General features: G+C 34.9%; 1 protein-coding gene across 29 annotated transcripts in view; it reads left to right on the top strand.

Moving 5' to 3' along the window:
• ptprub (protein tyrosine phosphatase receptor type Ub) overlaps window positions 1-18,365 on the top strand; it is a 442,833-nt gene that overhangs the window by 346,409 nt on the left and 78,059 nt on the right. For 8 of the 29 annotated variants that reach the window (XM_009292423.5, XM_073924673.1, XM_073924668.1 and 5 more), the window contains exons 14-16: window positions 13,420-13,558; window positions 17,099-17,128; window positions 17,348-17,505. In XM_009292423.5, coding sequence (XP_009290698.2) covers window positions 13,420-13,558; window positions 17,099-17,128; window positions 17,348-17,505 — 327 coding nt within the window. 29 annotated transcript variants of the gene reach the window in all.

The raw sequence follows: 18,365 nt of genomic DNA, 5'->3' as shown, positions 1-18,365 counted from the left end.
GCAGAACACTACTTACTCAATTTAGGAGATTTTTATGTGGTCCCCATGGATCTGTTATCTACTAATTCAAGACAGAGTATTTTAATAATAATCGCGCAGGATTATACTATTGTAGATGAAGGCCTAAATATCCACATTTAAAGTAGTTTCAACAATATTTTGTTGTTCTAAATAGTTGGCCTTTTACAGTCCAAGTATACATGAAATAATGCCAATTTGCTAGTCGGATCTCTAACAACATCTGACTCCAATTATAAAACATTGAGAAGATTATTTAGTTTCCTTTCACATTATTTTAGATTATGATTGAATATTGTCTGACTCCAATTATAAAACATTGAGAAGATTATTTAGTTTCCTTTCACATTATTTTAGATTATGATTGAATATTGTTTTGATTTGTTATTATACCTTATTTTCATTTACTCAGATTCCGATAGCATCTCGAGTCTTGCACCGGCCGGGTATACAATCTCTTACCACAAGCTTGTCAGTCTTGGTCATTAAACAGAGGCGATTAACCACTCTCCTAAAAAGGCAGAACACTACTTACTCAATTTAGGAGATTTTTATGTGGTCCCCATGGATCTGTTATCTACTAATTCAAGACAGAGTATTTTAATAATAATCGCGCAGGATTATACTATTGTAGATGAAGGCCTAAATATCCACATTTAAAGTAGTTTCAACAATATTTTGTTGTTCTAAATAGTTGGCCTTTTACAGTCCAAGTATACATGAAATAATGCCAATTTGCTAGTCGGATCTCTAACAACATTGTTTAGCGTGCCACGCTGCTCCGTCTAACATGTTTTAGTCCGTTACTAACCTGTACAGTGGCTTGTAGTGCTATGGACAACAACATTTATCAGTGATAATAACACGAGGTTTGAATAGTTCAAAACATAACAATTTATTAGTCAGGTAAATGTATTATGCCAATTCAATCAGTCAATTCATAAACGATCAATACAAAACATCAAATTATCAAAGATAAATCCAAGATGAAAAGATGCATTCCTGACTTTGAAATATACATAACATGGGGCAGACCCCATGTTATGGGCTGATCTGGTTAGGCAGAATCGCCTTGAGCTTTTCTTAGCCCTTACCTTAAATAATCCAAGAATTCCCTCAAGGAAGGGGGTGTGAATGTATAACAAAAGGCATTCACACTTAGTGTCACACCCCTCACAGTGGTTCAAAAGATGCCTGAAGTTATATATTTATTGTTCTGATTATGTATATTTCTGAGAGAATGAGACCATTGTACCAATCGCACTGAGACATTTCAAATGATATCAAACATGATAGTTAAAGTCAGTTTGGTTAATTCTAGAACATTCAAACATTGAAATGACCATATGCGTGAGTTGGGGGGATGAAGCAGACTCAGATGCAAATGCAGCAGGAACTGGTTTTTCCCGCATTCCCCTTGCTGAGTTGTGAAGTTACCAGTCTCTGTTTTCAGCTCATGTTTTGAATTGTCAAAGATATCAGAATATTTGCAATATTTCAATTCTTACAGATAACCCCCATTTGATCCCGTGGGTCAGATATAAATGTGCCCATGGGGTCACTATGTATCCTTGTTGAGGTCGTTCAGGGGCAATTCAAGACAGTCTCTGCAGCATTTTCAGTTGTAAGTCGTGTTCAGCAGGTAGCTAAACAGGTCCAGGCTCGTTTTCACCTCTTTTGATGAGCCTGACCCGAATGCACAGTTCATTCAGTCCATACAGGCCTTCATAGCTTCCACTGTGTCCTTCCCCTGACAAAAGTGTCCACGTCGTGTGGGCTTCTCATAGTCTGCTTCTTCTGATGAATCTGGTCACCTCCAGATATGCAGACATCGGCATGTGGGGGTCTACAGTGTGTATACACTGCCTTCTCCCGGACACCTAAATAGCAACTTGATGGCTGAGCGATTGAACAATTATGAACTTGTGTCATTCTGCATTGGAGAAAGTCATGAGGTTAAGCATAAAATATATGATCAAAACATAAAAGTCAGCAAGTGCGAGTTGTACAACTGGTCTCAGGTCTCTTTCAATCTGTTTAAATGGTCCAATCAAAAACAGATAAGTCTTTGTCACCACTGAGATGGGGTATAATGATAGGGAGAATATTAAATATTCTTGGTTTGGATTACTCAAGGTAAAGCTATCAAAAGGTCAGTGCAACTTATTAAAACAGTATAACAGGCAGTATGCATCATAAAACATATCATCATGACAATACATTCAAATAAATGACATTCATTTTCAAAATGAAAAAACGTGAAGATATTTGTCATACATGATAGTAATCACATTATTTAACCATAATTATGAAGGTATATCTATAATAATGTGTGTGTTTGTGTGTGTATGTTGTGTGTGTGTGTGTGTGTGTGTGTGTGTGTGTGTGTGTGTGTGTGTGTGTGTGTGTGTGTGTGTGTGTGTTTGTGTGTGTGTGTGTGTGTTTGTGTGTGTGTGTGTGTGTTTATGTGCGTGTGGGGGGGCTTGAACACAATTGATGGTATTTGTCAAATTTAAATGTCCTAGTGATTATTAGAAGTGTCCTCACTTCGGTTTAATTTTAATCACTTTAGCACTTATACCTGTTATTGGTGATAGATTGGAAAACCAGGGGCCCTCTGGTTTGTCAACCATCCCCACAACAGTCAGTGTATCTATGGCAAGTTCGCCTCTATTGAAGTTTTATACCATCAATTTGTTGTCAAAGCCATGCAAATGTGTAATTTCTTTTCAGCTGACAGAGGGTGTCAGAGGGTGTTTGTTGTCTCGTCTGTCATCAGATTAATTATTCTGTTCTATGTGTGTGAGGCTAATGTGTTTTGTTCGTATAAACATGGACAAAAGATCTTAACTAAAGAGATTTGACTCCTGGGTCTTTGAAGACTAAGGTGTTATCTATGTGCCTGGGTTTACCTGTGGCTATGTGTCAGTGTAATGCTCCGAACAATGGTAATCAACTTTTATAATTGTGTTGCAAAATTTTAGTCCTGTTTAACAGGGAGCCAGCATAAGAATGTGAACATGAGGTGTGTTCCGGCTCAAATTGATTCCATATAATATCTTTTACGGAGCATTTTAAGGTGCAATGTTCAACGCTGGATCCTGTAAAAAATGCATTTTCATGGTTAATTTAATTATCACACTCTATACTCCTGTTTGTAGTTCAAACTGCAGCTATACAGGGGATAGCAGAGTTTTCTACTTTTGGAGATCAAAGCATGAATTTCAACATAGTTAATTCCATTTTCATACAGGACATGTGGTTTAACATGTGTATAGTATAAAAACAAATTTAAAAATGCCACCAGGATTCGTGACAATAGAGTCTGTTGCTATTGGTCTTTGCAGGAACAATGCAGTAAAGTTCTTTATCGCCTCTAGGTAACCAGGGTTTTAGTCCCATTGCTATTAAGCAATTTGGGAAGATTTTAACTATGAGATCTTTTTGTGTCTCTGTTTCATTTAACATGTAAATTTACATCTTTGTTGAAGAAAGATGTTTTGCGAAATCACATAGCCTCCTAGAATGCTGAATCCATTGATAAGATCAGCTGTGGATAATTGTTATTCTGATGACTGATCAAAGACTTTTTTCAGAGGACTCACTGCAGGTGAGGTGTTAGCACCACAGGGGTTCTTGCTTTGAGATGCAAGATGGGAGACTTTTGGCCTCAGGCTATGGCTTAACCTTTTGTTGCCCTCATTTGTATTTGTTTGATGTGGACCGGATCTGGAGTGTTCTTTGTTATTGGTCCGCCTAAGATGAGAACAAAAGCAGAGAGAACCATAGTTAATTTTAGAATTTTCATCAGTTTCAAATTCAATCATGTGGAATTAATGTTAATGCATCATTTTGCAATATTAATTCTGGAAGCCACATGATGTTGCTGGTCAGATCTGAATTGCTGTCACTGTTGAGTTTACACAGTCTGCTGCATTCTGAGCATTATCTCCCAGTTCCGCTGGGGACATTTTTCTGAATCAATCAATGATTTTTCATTAATTTCAGTTCACAATCTAATGGGCCGATACCCATAGTTCATTTTTTGCTCTCATTAACAGTCAGATCTGTTGGCAGAAATCATTTCACCCTTTTGGTGTTCTCTGCTTAACGGTTGTCATTTTATGGTGTGACTCACAGATTCTTAGATCTTTTGACCCATAAAAACTTTGGTAACTCTGAATGTTATCATATCCATCCCCCTTTCATTATTTTTCTGGTGAGTTTAATTCTCTGATCAAATTTTAATTGTAGGTGGTGTTTTTCAGCGAGGATTTTATTGGTTTACAATCAGTTATGCTATAGTAGTTCTGTCAGTGTTTTCATTAAGCATAAAGAAAGCAAACCTCCTCAAGGTGAATGTTTCACCCTTGGTCTTTAGTGCCATGATTGGCGATTATAACATAATGTTCATTATTGTTTATTCCTAATGTAATTATATTATATTAAAATAGTAAATATTAAAATTTAATTATATCTGGTCTCTGGAGAGTGTTTTTAGAACAACAGTGCATTTTAGCTTAATGCTTTTATCTTGTGATCAGGGTTGTGTTTGCTTGTAAGTTGCATGGAGAACAAAAGGGTCAGCAAAGGCTTGTGGCCAAATGGAATAATGTTATTGTTTTATGCAAATACAGCAAACACATTCTGAGCATCTTATTATCACTGAGGTGAGATTTCTCTGCTCTCTGTCAGGACATTTGAATATGAAAAGGTTTGAGCCATCAGGAGGTCTAAGGGCTGATTTAAAGTTAAAATCTTAGAATTTCTTTTATATTTAGTCTGTTTTGAGATTAAATTAAAGTATAGTGGATATTTTACACTGTAAACCCTAATGCTGTAACTAATTAATTGAATTGAGCTCTATTAACTTAAATCCTTAAAATTCGTTTATCTTAATTAACCTTAATGAGCATTCAGAACTTTTTCTTATTTTTGAGTTTGAAAAAATGTAATCTTTAAAAAATGCTATCAGCTGGGTGATTTAAGTATTTAAAGTTGAAAGAAATTAAAGCAATTAAGTTAATTGGTATTAAAATGTATGAGCTGGGTGACTAAGTTTTTAAAGTTTGGAAAAATTAAAATAATTAAGTTAATTGCAATTAAAATGTATAAGTTGAGTAACTTGGGTATTTTAAGTTAGTTGAAGTGTCTTGCATGAGTATAACAAACTCAAAACTTAATGTTTCTGTTCACTTAAAATAGATAATTTTATAACTTAAAAAATTTGACATAACTGATTGCCTCAAATTTTTTTTGAGTTTTGTCAACTTATTCGGGATTACAGTGTAGTTGATCAGCATCATATTTGAATTTATCACCATTAAATTTAAATGGCAAATTTCTGATTTGTAAAGGCAGAGTTTTCATTAGAGCTTATTTGTCTTTTTTGCAATCAAATCATTCTGTTCTGCTCACCTTTATTTTTCACATGCAAATGCCTTAAACAGACTGTTGTTATTAATCCAATTTAAAAGTTTACAATTGTTTTTAAATCTTAAACCATTTTTTTCTGTTTTCCTTTTTCCATTTTTCTCTTTTTTTATAAAACAGTAGATTTAAAACAATGATAGTTTTTGATTTAAACTTTTAGGATCTAATTTATAACTCTCCACTGAGTCCCAGAATATAATTTGGATGATGTTATTCCAATTTTAAGCTTCTACTCTTGCTGCCTAGCAGACAAAGAGATTTCAGAGCAAGGGATGGCATTTATCTATACTGCTGCTATCATGTCCCTGATAATCAAAGTGGTTTTGTCTAATTCTCAACCCCACCGGATAACGCATTCCGGTCTAACATTTTTGAGCATTTCCGACTTATTCTATCAATGTGTTTATAAAGGGTGCGTCCAGCTTTCCCTCAACATTTCTAATAGGCAAAGAAGAATTGACTTACCACAGCAGCTGAAGATAGAATAGAAGATCCAAACCTCTTGGTTGATATAAATCCATTTTGTGCTGGAAAGACGTAACTCGCCTGAGTTGGGAGATCACGGAGATGGGTCACCATTTTGTAGGGTCCAGCCAGTTGGTCCAATGACGGTATCCAATGGTGGATGAAGGTTCACTGCATGTTCGGTCTTTCCAGTGCACAATGTTGATTTATATTAAACTTAACTCATATCTGACTCCAATTTTAGTATGAGATGGTTTAGAATATTAATATGTTTATCCTCGTTTTATCTGACTCCAATTATAAAACATTGAGAAGATTATTTAGTTTCCTTTCACATTATTTTAGATTATGATTGAATATTGTTTTGATTTGTTATTATACCTTATTTTCATTTACTCAGATTCCGATAGCATCTCGAGTCTTGCACCGGCCGGGTATACAATCTCTTACCACAAGCTTGTCAGTCTTGGTCATTAAACAGAGGCGATTAACCACTCTCCTAAAAAGGCAGAACACTACTTACTCAATTTAGGAGATTTTTATGTGGTCCCCATGGATCTGTTATCTACTAATTCAAGACAGAGTATTTTAATAATAATCGCGCAGGATTATACTATTGTAGATGAAGGCCTAAATATCCACATTTAAAGTAGTTTCAACAATATTTTGTTGTTCTAAATAGTTGGCCTTTTACAGTCCAAGTATACATGAAATAATGCCAATTTGCTAGTCGGATCTCTAACAACATTGTTTAGCGTGCCACGCTGCTCCGTCTAACATGTTTTAGTCCGTTACTAACCTGTACAGTGGCTTGTAGTGCTATGGACAACAACATTTATCAGTGATAATAACACGAGGTTTGAATAGTTCAAAACATAACAATTTATTAGTCAGGTAAATGTATTATGCCAATTCAATCAGTCAATTCATAAACGATCAATACAAAACATCAAATTATCAAAGATAAATCCAAGATGAAAAGATGCATTCCTGACTTTGAAATATACATAACATGGGGCAGACCCCATGTTATGGGCTGATCTGGTTAGGCAGAATCGCCTTGAGCTTTTCTTAGCCCTTACCTTAAATAATCCAAGAATTCCCTCAAGGAAGGGGGTGTGAATGTATAACAAAAGGCATTCACACTTAGTGTCACACCCCTCACAGTGGTTCAAAAGATGCCTGAAGTTATATATTTATTGTTCTGATTATGTATATTTCTGAGAGAATGAGACCATTGTACCAATCGCACTGAGACATTTCAAATGATATCAAACATGATAGTTAAAGTCAGTTTGGTTAATTCTAGAACATTCAAACATTGAAATGACCATATGCGTGAGTTGGGGGGATGAAGCAGACTCAGATGCAAATGCAGCAGGAACTGGTTTTTCCCGCATTCCCCTTGCTGAGTTGTGAAGTTACCAGTCTCTGTTTTCAGCTCATGTTTTGAATTGTCAAAGATATCAGAATATTTGCAATATTTCAATTCTTACAGATAACCCACAATCTAATGGGCCGATACCCATAGTTCATTTTTTGCTCTCATTAACAGTCAGATCTGTTGGCAGAAATCATTTCACCCTTTTGGTGTTCTCTGCTTAACGGTTGTCATTTTATGGTGTGACTCACAGATTCTTAGATCTTTTGACCCATAAAAACTTTGGTAACTCTGAATGTTATCATATCCATCCCCCTTTCATTATTTTTCTGGTGAGTTTAATTCTCTGATCAAATTTTAATTGTAGGTGGTGTTTTTCAGCGAGGATTTTATTGGTTTACAATCAGTTATGCTATAGTAGTTCTGTCAGTGTTTTCATTAAGCATAAAGAAAGCAAACCTCCTCAAGGTGAATGTTTCACCCTTGGTCTTTAGTGCCATGATTGGCGATTATAACATAATGTTCATTATTGTTTATTCCTAATGTAATTATATTATATTAAAATAGTAAATATTAAAATTTAATTATATCTGGTCTCTGGAGAGTGTTTTTAGAACAACAGTGCATTTTAGCTTAATGCTTTTATCTTGTGATCAGGGTTGTGTTTGCTTGTAAGTTGCATGGAGAACAAAAGGGTCAGCAAAGGCTTGTGGCCAAATGGAATAATGTTATTGTTTTATGCAAATACAGCAAACACATTCTGAGCATCTTATTATCACTGAGGTGAGATTTCTCTGCTCTCTGTCAGGACATTTGAATATGAAAAGGTTTGAGCCATCAGGAGGTCTAAGGGCTGATTTAAAGTTAAAATCTTAGAATTTCTTTTATATTTAGTCTGTTTTGAGATTAAATTAAAGTATAGTGGATATTTTACACTGTAAACCCTAATGCTGTAACTAATTAATTGAATTGAGCTCTATTAACTTAAATCCTTAAAATTCGTTTATCTTAATTAACCTTAATGAGCATTCAGAACTTTTTCTTATTTTTGAGTTTGAAAAAATGTAATCTTTAAAAAATGCTATCAGCTGGGTGATTTAAGTATTTAAAGTTGAAAGAAATTAAAGCAATTAAGTTAATTGGTATTAAAATGTATGAGCTGGGTGACTAAGTTTTTAAAGTTTGGAAAAATTAAAATAATTAAGTTAATTGCAATTAAAATGTATAAGTTGAGTAACTTGGGTATTTTAAGTTAGTTGAAGTGTCTTGCATGAGTATAACAAACTCAAAACTTAATGTTTCTGTTCACTTAAAATAGATAATTTTATAACTTAAAAAATTTGACATAACTGATTGCCTCAAATTTTTTTTGAGTTTTGTCAACTTATTCGGGATTACAGTGTAGTTGATCAGCATCATATTTGAATTTATCACCATTAAATTTAAATGGCAAATTTCTGATTTGTAAAGGCAGAGTTTTCATTAGAGCTTATTTGTCTTTTTTGCAATCAAATCATTCTGTTCTGCTCACCTTTATTTTTCACATGCAAATGCCTTAAACAGACTGTTGTTATTAATCCAATTTAAAAGTTTACAATTGTTTTTAAATCTTAAACCATTTTTTTCTGTTTTCCTTTTTCCATTTTTCTCTTTTTTTATAAAACAGTAGATTTAAAACAATGATAGTTTTTGATTTAAACTTTTAGGATCTAATTTATAACTCTCCACTGAGTCCCAGAATATAATTTGGATGATGTTATTCCAATTTTAAGCTTCTACTCTTGCTGCCTAGCAGACAAAGAGATTTCAGAGCAAGGGATGGCATTTATCTATACTGCTGCTATCATGTCCCTGATAATCAAAGTGGTTTTGTCTAATTCTCAACCCCACCGGATAACGCATTCCGGTCTAACATTTTTGAGCATTTCCGACTTATTCTATCAATGTGTTTATAAAGGGTGCGTCCAGCTTTCCCTCAACATTTCTAATAGGCAAAGAAGAATTGACTTACCACAGCAGCTGAAGATAGAATAGAAGATCCAAACCTCTTGGTTGATATAAATCCATTTTGTGCTGGAAAGACGTAACTCGCCTGAGTTGGGAGATCACGTCAGGGTCACCATTTTGTAGGGTCCAGCCAGTTGGTCCAATGACGGTATCCAATGGTGGATGAAGGTTCACTGCATGTTCGGTCTTTCCAGTGCACAATGTTGATTTATATTAAACTTAACTCATATCTGACTCCAATTTTAGTATGAGATGGTTTAGAATATTAATATGTTTATCCTCGTTTTATCTGACTCCAATTATAAAACATTGAGAAGATTATTTAGTTTCCTTTCACATTATTTTAGATTATGATTGAATATTGTTTTGATTTGTTATTATACCTTATTTTCATTTACTCAGATTCCGATAGCATCTCGAGTCTTGCACCGGCCGGGTATACAATCTCTTACCACAAGCTTGTCAGTCTTGGTCATTAAACAGAGGCGATTAACCACTCTCCTAAAAAGGCAGAACACTACTTACTCAATTTAGGAGATTTTTATGTGGTCCCCATGGATCTGTTATCTACTAATTCAAGACAGAGTATTTTAATAATAATCGCGCAGGATTATACTATTGTAGATGAAGGCCTAAATATCCACATTTAAAGTAGTTTCAACAATATTTTGTTGTTCTAAATAGTTGGCCTTTTACAGTCCAAGTATACATGAAATAATGCCAATTTGCTAGTCGGATCTCTAACAACATTGTTTAGCGTGCCACGCTGCTCCGTCTAACATGTTTTAGTCCGTTACTAACCTGTACAGTGGCTTGTAGTGCTATGGACAACAACATTTATCAGTGATAATAACACGAGGTTTGAATAGTTCAAAACATAACAATTTATTAGTCAGGTAAATGTATTATGCCAATTCAATCAGTCAATTCATAAACGATCAATACAAAACATCAAATTATCAAAGATAAATCCAAGATGAAAAGATGCATTCCTGACTTTGAAATATACATAACATGGGGCAGACCCCATGTTATGGGCTGATCTGGTTAGGCAGAATCGCCTTGAGCTTTTCTTAGCCCTTACCTTAAATAATCCAAGAATTCCCTCAAGGAAGGGGGTGTGAATGTATAACAAAAGGCATTCACACTTAGTGTCACACCCCTCACAGTGGTTCAAAAGATGCCTGAAGTTATATATTTATTGTTCTGATTATGTATATTTCTGAGAGAATGAGACCATTGTACCAATCGCACTGAGACATTTCAAATGATATCAAACATGATAGTTAAAGTCAGTTTGGTTAATTCTAGAACATTCAAACATTGAAATGACCATATGCGTGAGTTGGGGGGATGAAGCAGACTCAGATGCAAATGCAGCAGGAACTGGTTTTTCCCGCATTCCCCTTGCTGAGTTGTGAAGTTACCAGTCTCTGTTTTCAGCTCATGTTTTGAATTGTCAAAGATATCAGAATATTTGCAATATTTCAATTCTTACACCAGCATGAATGGAAACAGAAACCAACTAGACTAAAGCGCTGAGAATAAAACACCATGTCGCAAACCAACAACACACACCAGGACGAGCGAGCACATGTGAACAGAACAACGACAAGAGACACGTAACTGACAAGACATGACCAGTGCCCGGACTGCCACAGAAACAAGAATTAACAAGACTGCAGTGGAAGAATCTTGACTGTTACATAATTAAAATGACGTAAACTATGCTGTTTAATAATTATTTTATTATATATTATTAGGTTAAGTGTTAGTTTTAGTCAATGTCATATTTCTGGCATACTTTAAAATGGATGTATTCTTTCCTAAGATGACATGTACAGTATATATAAACATTTTAATTGAATTTCAGAATTAATTTCAGAGTTCACATAAGATGAGGGTTGTACACATTTTATGCATTATAAATAATCAAATGCAGTATGCATACATTTTAATTATTTTCTTTAGTGTTACTGCTGTTGAAGTTTTAGTGCAATCCTACAGATTTCCACTGTTGTTCACACAAAACCATGGGCACAGGAAAAAACCCACAAACACATGCAAAACATTCCTGGTACGAGCATCAGTGTGTGAAAAGAGTATAAATAGCCCAGCTGCTGCACGTCCAGGTCAGGCCAATTTGCCTCCGGCTCCACTGCATATGCAGACTTTCTCTTTACTTTCTCCTAGATCACACATCCTCATTCTGTGGTTTGACAGGGAGTCATGCAATCCCCAGGAGCTTCAGATTGTGAAATGACCCCTGCCCACGTGCTGTCAATGGAGACAGGTGCCGTGGATAAATAGCTGACCGGGTGCAGTTGGCACTCGCATTATAGAGGAGGCGTGCAATCTGCGTTTGTACAGTAGAGAAACCTCTCATGATGAGAGATTGAAGGAGCCCTCCGGAGTGCCTTTCATTTCTTTTACCCCAACTGCATTTTGGGTTTTGACTCGAGCACAGATTGTGGATGCTTTTCTCACTTTTGTTCTCGGGTTGTCAATTTTGTCTTGCCTCGATTTCTTTTTCTCACAGTGAACAGCCATAGGTCTGTTGATTTCTGTTTTTCGATTTGAAGCCTTGTGACAGCTGCTGAAAAATCCAGCTAAAAGCTGCTTGTGTCAGTTTCAAAGTTTGGTTAAGCACTTGATTAGCTGTATTTATCTCTCAATTTTCTATCTCAAACTGCTCGTATACTGTAGGACCTTATTTATCTTGGTTAGAGTTATTATAGAAAATTTAGTCATTATGGCTGACTGGGGGCAGCTGGCACTTGCACCACTGAGAAAACATACACTCTGCATAGTACAATAGAGAAACTCATGATGAGTCATGTTTAGATGAGGGATTGAATGAGCCCTCAGGACTGTGAGATACATATATATATTTTTTTGTTTGTTTGTTTTTGTTTTTAACCCCGACTGCATTTTGTGTTTTTATTTAGATTGTAGGTGTTTTTCTAGTTCTCAGGTTGTCAATTTTGGATGGTAGTGCTTTGTTCTTCATATGCACATTCTGCAGTTATGTCCTTTATTCACAGAGATAATTAAAACTGTATAACTGTTAATCAGTCAGTTAGACAGGCAGACAGAAAGATAGACAGTGAATCAATTAATGAGTAAGCAATTATTTAGACAATAAGTTGGATTCAATCAATTACAAGTCAATTGGTCAATCATTAAGTTTTCAATCAATCAATCAATCAATCAATCAATCAATCAATCAATCAATCAATCAATCAATCAATCAATCAATCAATCAATCAATCAATCAATCAATTAATCAGTCAACCATAATGTTGGTCAATCAGTTGATCAATCAATTAGAAAATCACTTATCAATTAGTTGTTTAATCAGTAAGTCAATAATATGGTCAATTAATCAATTAAGCAACCAATTAGTTGGTCAGTCAACCAGCCAATCAGTCAAACAATCAACAAATAACAAATCAATCAATTAATCTGTTGGTCAAAAAGTCAGTCAGTCAGTCAGTCAGTCAATCAAAATCAATCAATCAATCAATCAATCAATCAATCAATCAATCAATCAGTCAGTCAGTCAGTCAGTCAGTCAGTCAGTCAGTCATCCAACTAGTCATTTAATCACCAAGTCAATCAATTTGGCAATCAGTAAGTTGATAAATTGGCCAATCAATCAAATTAGCAATCAATCAGTTGGTCAGTCAATCAATCAAACAATTGACAAATGAACAAATTGATCAATCAATCTGTCACTCAATATGTTGGTCAATCAGTCAATCATAGTCAATACCTTGCCAGTCAATCAAACAATTGACAAATGAACAAATCAATCAATCAATCGATCAATCAATCAATCGACCAATCAATCAATCAATCAACCAGTCAGTTTGGCAGTCAATCAACCAACAAATCAGTCAACCAATCAACAAATCAATCAATCAATCAGTTGGGCAGTCAATCAATCAATCAGTTGGACAGTCAACCAACCAATGAATCAGTCAGCCAATCAACACACTAGTCAATCAATCGACCAACCAATCAATTAAGAATCATAGTGACTAAACTAGGGTTAGCTTTTTCTATATTTGCAAATGTTCTTACACACTTTTGTATGTTTGCGTTTTCTCCAGCTGCTTGTAAAGACCATCAGCGAGCTCTGGAGGTCACTCAGCGGTCAGAGGAGATGGGACTCATCCTGGGAGTGTGTGCTGGTGGACTGGTGGTCCTGATACTACTGCTGGGAGCAATTATCATAATCATTAAAAAAGGGTAAGTTCACAGAGTGAACAACAGCATGCTTTGCTTTAAGTCTTACCTCTGTAATGCAAATGGATTTGGACACTCAAATCACATTTAAATATTTAATTGTCATTAAGTAATATGTTTAGTTTATACACAGCTACATGTATGGGAAATAAAACCAAGAGACCATATGTAAATTCTCAGTTTCTCCAGATGTTCTGGATTTAATATTATAATATTTTAGGTATGTGTTTTAATGAAACGTTAATATTAGTTTTATTCTGCAAAGGTCTAATGAAATTTCTTCTGAATTTCTTCCTTATACTTGTTTTACTCAAACACATAATAAGTCATTGTAAATCCAGAGAAACTGATTGATTGATTGATTGATTGATTTCTATTATTATTAATATTTTTTTATCAAATAAAATTATATTCTTGTGACTTGACTGTCCAAACACATTTGAGGCATTAGCCACGGCACAGTATGTTCTGCTTCAGATTTAGACACTGATAGTTGTGATCCAATGTTCCATTTTTACATATTTCTTTTAAATTTTCTGTTTAAATGAGACTTAATCTGTTTCTGAGGGACGGGGCTATAGTGTGCATTCAGCTATGACTAACTTAAACTTACCCATTGTGGTTTATGACTTTGATTATTGAGCTCAGTCAAAAGGCACTCAGGTGTTCTCCCCTTCATTCTCACGTGCATCAGCGAAGAGATTGCCAGGGGTTTTCATCTTCTGAGATTATCTGAGTGTGAAATATTTAATTAAAGGGAAATGCAATTCAATTACTCACTTAATTAGGCCCTGCCCGCTGCCGCCCTGAACCAGAAATGAGCCAATAATTGGGATGGAGAAAGTGCGCTTTCAGAGATAATTAGCCTGTGGTTCTCAAAAGGTCATCAGATCCAGTGGCAAATGAGAGACGTTAGCCTCTCGTTCCTCAAACAGCACAGATAACTGAAGATGAATCTACGCAATGGTCATCTCACAGATTCATCTTTAAAAGCTGATAAAGATCATTCACCATCTGATTTTTTTCTTTCTTAAGAATTTCTCCCATGCATGAATAGTGATTGTCTGGAGACTGCTGTTTTAAGCATTCATCTGTTTTGTAAGATGGTGGCTGGTTTTTTGGTGATGGTGGGGATGCAAGATAAGCAGATAATTCATATTAATAATCGTATATATATATATATAATTATAAGAGTTTTATTTTTGTAATAATTAAAATTCGTATATATATTTTTAAAAATCTGATTTAAGTGACTGACCTGTTGGACCCTTATGGTCCACAGTATTACAGTACTGTGGTCTGTTCTTTGTACCTCGCTTAAATAATCTACGATGATTTGACAGATCCTGGATCTTTTAATCTTGATAACTGATCTCTGGCTAATTTGGTTCTTCAAACAAATTTGCGAATCAGATTAAAATGTCTGGATAAACTGATTTGAGAGCGCTACGTGTGTTGTGAAGGACAGATCTATCAATCCTTAAAATCAAGATCAGCAATGCAACATTTGGCTGACGGCACAACAGCACAATGACATGATCTGATTAATATTCAATTATCCATGTGAGCAAAAATAACTTAAAAAACTTTACACCTCTGTTGTAAGCTGCTTGTTTTATACACTTTTGTCTGTCAAGAGTAAGCAAGAGTTTAGCAATTTATTTAGTTTACATTTAAGAGCATTACATTTTATTTATTATAGTACCCTAGGCCTTAGAATCGACAAATTTTTATTAATTTTGCATTAAAAAAAGCATTTTGATATTGGTAAACGTGCCTGCAACTTAGCATCAAATCGCTGTCGTATTAGCTGTCAAAACTGTATAAATTATTATTCCTTAAAAAAATAAACAAACAAACAACCAAACAAAAACCTGTTGAAAATTCTGCATGTCTATTATCACAAATAAATTGTAAAGCTGGTTTGGTACCTTAAAATACTACGCGTTTGTATCTAAAAAGTTCATATTAATAAATGTTCTGTTTGATCTCCTTGGGGAGAACCACCCCGTTTTTACAGTTGAAGTCAGAATTATTAGCCCCCCTCCTTTCAATTTTGTTCAATTTTTTAAATATTTTACTTGACTAGTTAATCTAACTAACCTAATTAAGCCTTTAAATGTCAACTTAAGCTGTATAGAAGCATCTTAAACAAATATCTAGTAAAATATTACTTACTGTCATCATGGCAAAAAAAAAAATTCAGACTTTAGAAATTAGTTAATAAAACTATTATGTTTAGAAATGTGGTGAAAAAATCTTCTCCCCGTTATACAGAAATGGGGAAAAAAATAAACATGCGGGCTAATAATTCAGAGGAGCTAATAATTCTGACTTCAACTGTATATAAGCATAAATATTATAAGTTATTAAATAATATAAATTAATATTAATTAACATAAATTATAAATGTATAGACATTTTTCTACTATTTTACTATTTTCCAAAGTGTATATAACCTGCTGTGTAGGTTAGTTCTGTAAGAAAATATCAGCATTCGGTTTACTTTCAGTATCTCCTTTGCTTGAGAAGACCCAATCTAATCCTATTTATATGAAATAAACCTGCTCCTGGGTGTGTAAATGTGTAAAGCACTTTAAGTGTCCAAAAAAGCTCTATATTAATGTAAGGAATTTCAAATATTTATTTATTTATTTATTCATTTATTTATTTAGCACATTGCTGCCTAGGTAAGCATAAGAAAACGTAAAAAAAAAAACTTTTAAAAAGGAAAAATTGTTGGTACTTCAAATTCTTGATTTGTAGTTTATGCTTGAATGAGCACCTTTTTTTTAAGCAGGAAGGGATCCGTCTCCAACACTACCAAAAACCAACTAGCTTGACCAATCTTACATAGTCCTAGCCTAAATATTATGGCTAACTTTTTTTAGATTTTTAATGAAAAATGATCAGAACACTCTTCAGCCTCTCTTTTCCATCTTCTAGCATATAGGGGGAGGGGGACGTTTATATAAGCTAAACGTTTAAGTGCAGCAAACCCTCAGTGCAGCCATTAGCCAGAGATAGAGTATCAAAGAAATGCTACTTCAGCTAGCTATGGGAGTCTTTCCCGCTCAAATGGAAAGAGAGAAATATACCGGGCCTTTGTGTAAAACAGAAAAAAAAAACTTAAGCCATTTAATCCAAATGCACCCAAAATGGAGCTGAAGAGCGATTGTAATGCGAATGCAGATGGAAGTGTTCGCCAAGCGTTTCATTGGACAATTTAGCAGATATTGGGTTAGATTGCGCCCGCCGAAGTTGCGACTGCGGAGAGCGAATATAAAAGTCCCTCTCAGCAGGCCACTTTGTTTAACTCGTTAAAAGCAACAAGACGACATATTTGATTAGTCCGCCATTTCCCGCTCTGGCTGAGGTTTTGTGCGTATCTGCATGCATCCCATTACTCGCGTGGCAAATGCAAGCTGCTGACGGCTTGCCATTTTTCACTCTAATCAGAGCTTTGCCGGTGCTTGCATCTCATGTCCCTTCTTCTTCTTGTTCTCTTTTTTTCTCTTTTATTTTCTCTCTCTCTCTCTCCAGAAGGGATTACTACTCATACTCTTATTATCCGTAAGTGGCTTTTTCTCCATTGCACATCATCATTTCTCATGGCTTTTTTGTGTGCGCTTTTTTCGAGAAGGGGGTTGCAGCGGAATGATGATCTTCTCTTTCTCTCTCACCAACTCTTCTAACTCACCCCATCTCTCTCTCTCTCTCGTTTCCTTCACGTTCCATTTCTCTACCTCTCCTTCTTCTCTCCTTGGCCTCTTCTCTCTGTCTCCTCAGTAGGAAGCCGGGGAACATGAATAAGACCCCCATTACGTACAGGCAGGAGAAGAGTAATATGATGGGCTCCATGGAGCGCAGTTTCACTGATCAGAGCACTCTGCAGGAGGACGAGAGGATGGCCTTGTCATTTATGGACACCCATACATGCAGCACTCGCAGTAAGATGTGACACCACCCTCACACTTACACACACACACACACCTCTCAACTTGGATATTAAAAATTTTAGAAAAGTATTGTCGTTGATGGCTTATTAAAGGGTTAGTGGCTAAAAAATAAAAACTCTGTTATTAAATTCTCATGCTCATGTCAATCCAATGCCCTGAAGCCTTCGTTTCATCTTTGAAACACAAATGAGTATATTTTAGATCAAATCTAAAATCAAGTCCAGAAAGGGAGCCAAGAACATTGTAATATCATTCCATGTTACTTAAGTAGTTGGTATCAGCAATGGTATTAAGATATCAGATCAGAAGTAGTCTGTAGTCATATGAAGCTCCAAGAACTCTTTTGTGCACCATAAAAGGTTGCTTTTTCAAACAATAAGTGACAATCAGCAAAAAAGTTTGCTTGTCATGTCATGTCATGAGTGCACATTTACTATGCAGTGTTGGGCAAGCCACAAGCTATTAGCTACAAAAGTAGCTTGAGTACATCTAAGCTATATTTTGCAAATTTCATTTTTAAATTGAAGCAACTTAAATCCAAGACAATCATATCCTGTAGTAATCAATACACAGAAACCTATAGTATATTGTAGTATATAACAGTAAAAACAACATATTACACATTAAAAAAACTATAGTAACTTAAAGTAAAAGGAAATGTTTAGGAATAAGCATTATAATGTATACATATATTTACAACTCTTCATTAATAAGCTACTCTACATAATGTAGTATCATTAGTAACTATCTTCTAATAATAGTAATTACCATAATGTACTCAAGTTTGTACTACAGTAAACCATATATATATATATATATATATATATATTTTTTTATTTTTTATTTTTTTT

This window comes from Danio rerio, chromosome 16 (genome assembly GCF_049306965.1).
Source record: "Danio rerio strain Tuebingen ecotype United States chromosome 16, GRCz12tu, whole genome shotgun sequence".
Taxonomy (NCBI): Eukaryota; Metazoa; Chordata; class Actinopteri; order Cypriniformes; family Danionidae; genus Danio; species Danio rerio.
This window is presented reverse-complemented; position numbering and strand designations above follow the sequence as displayed.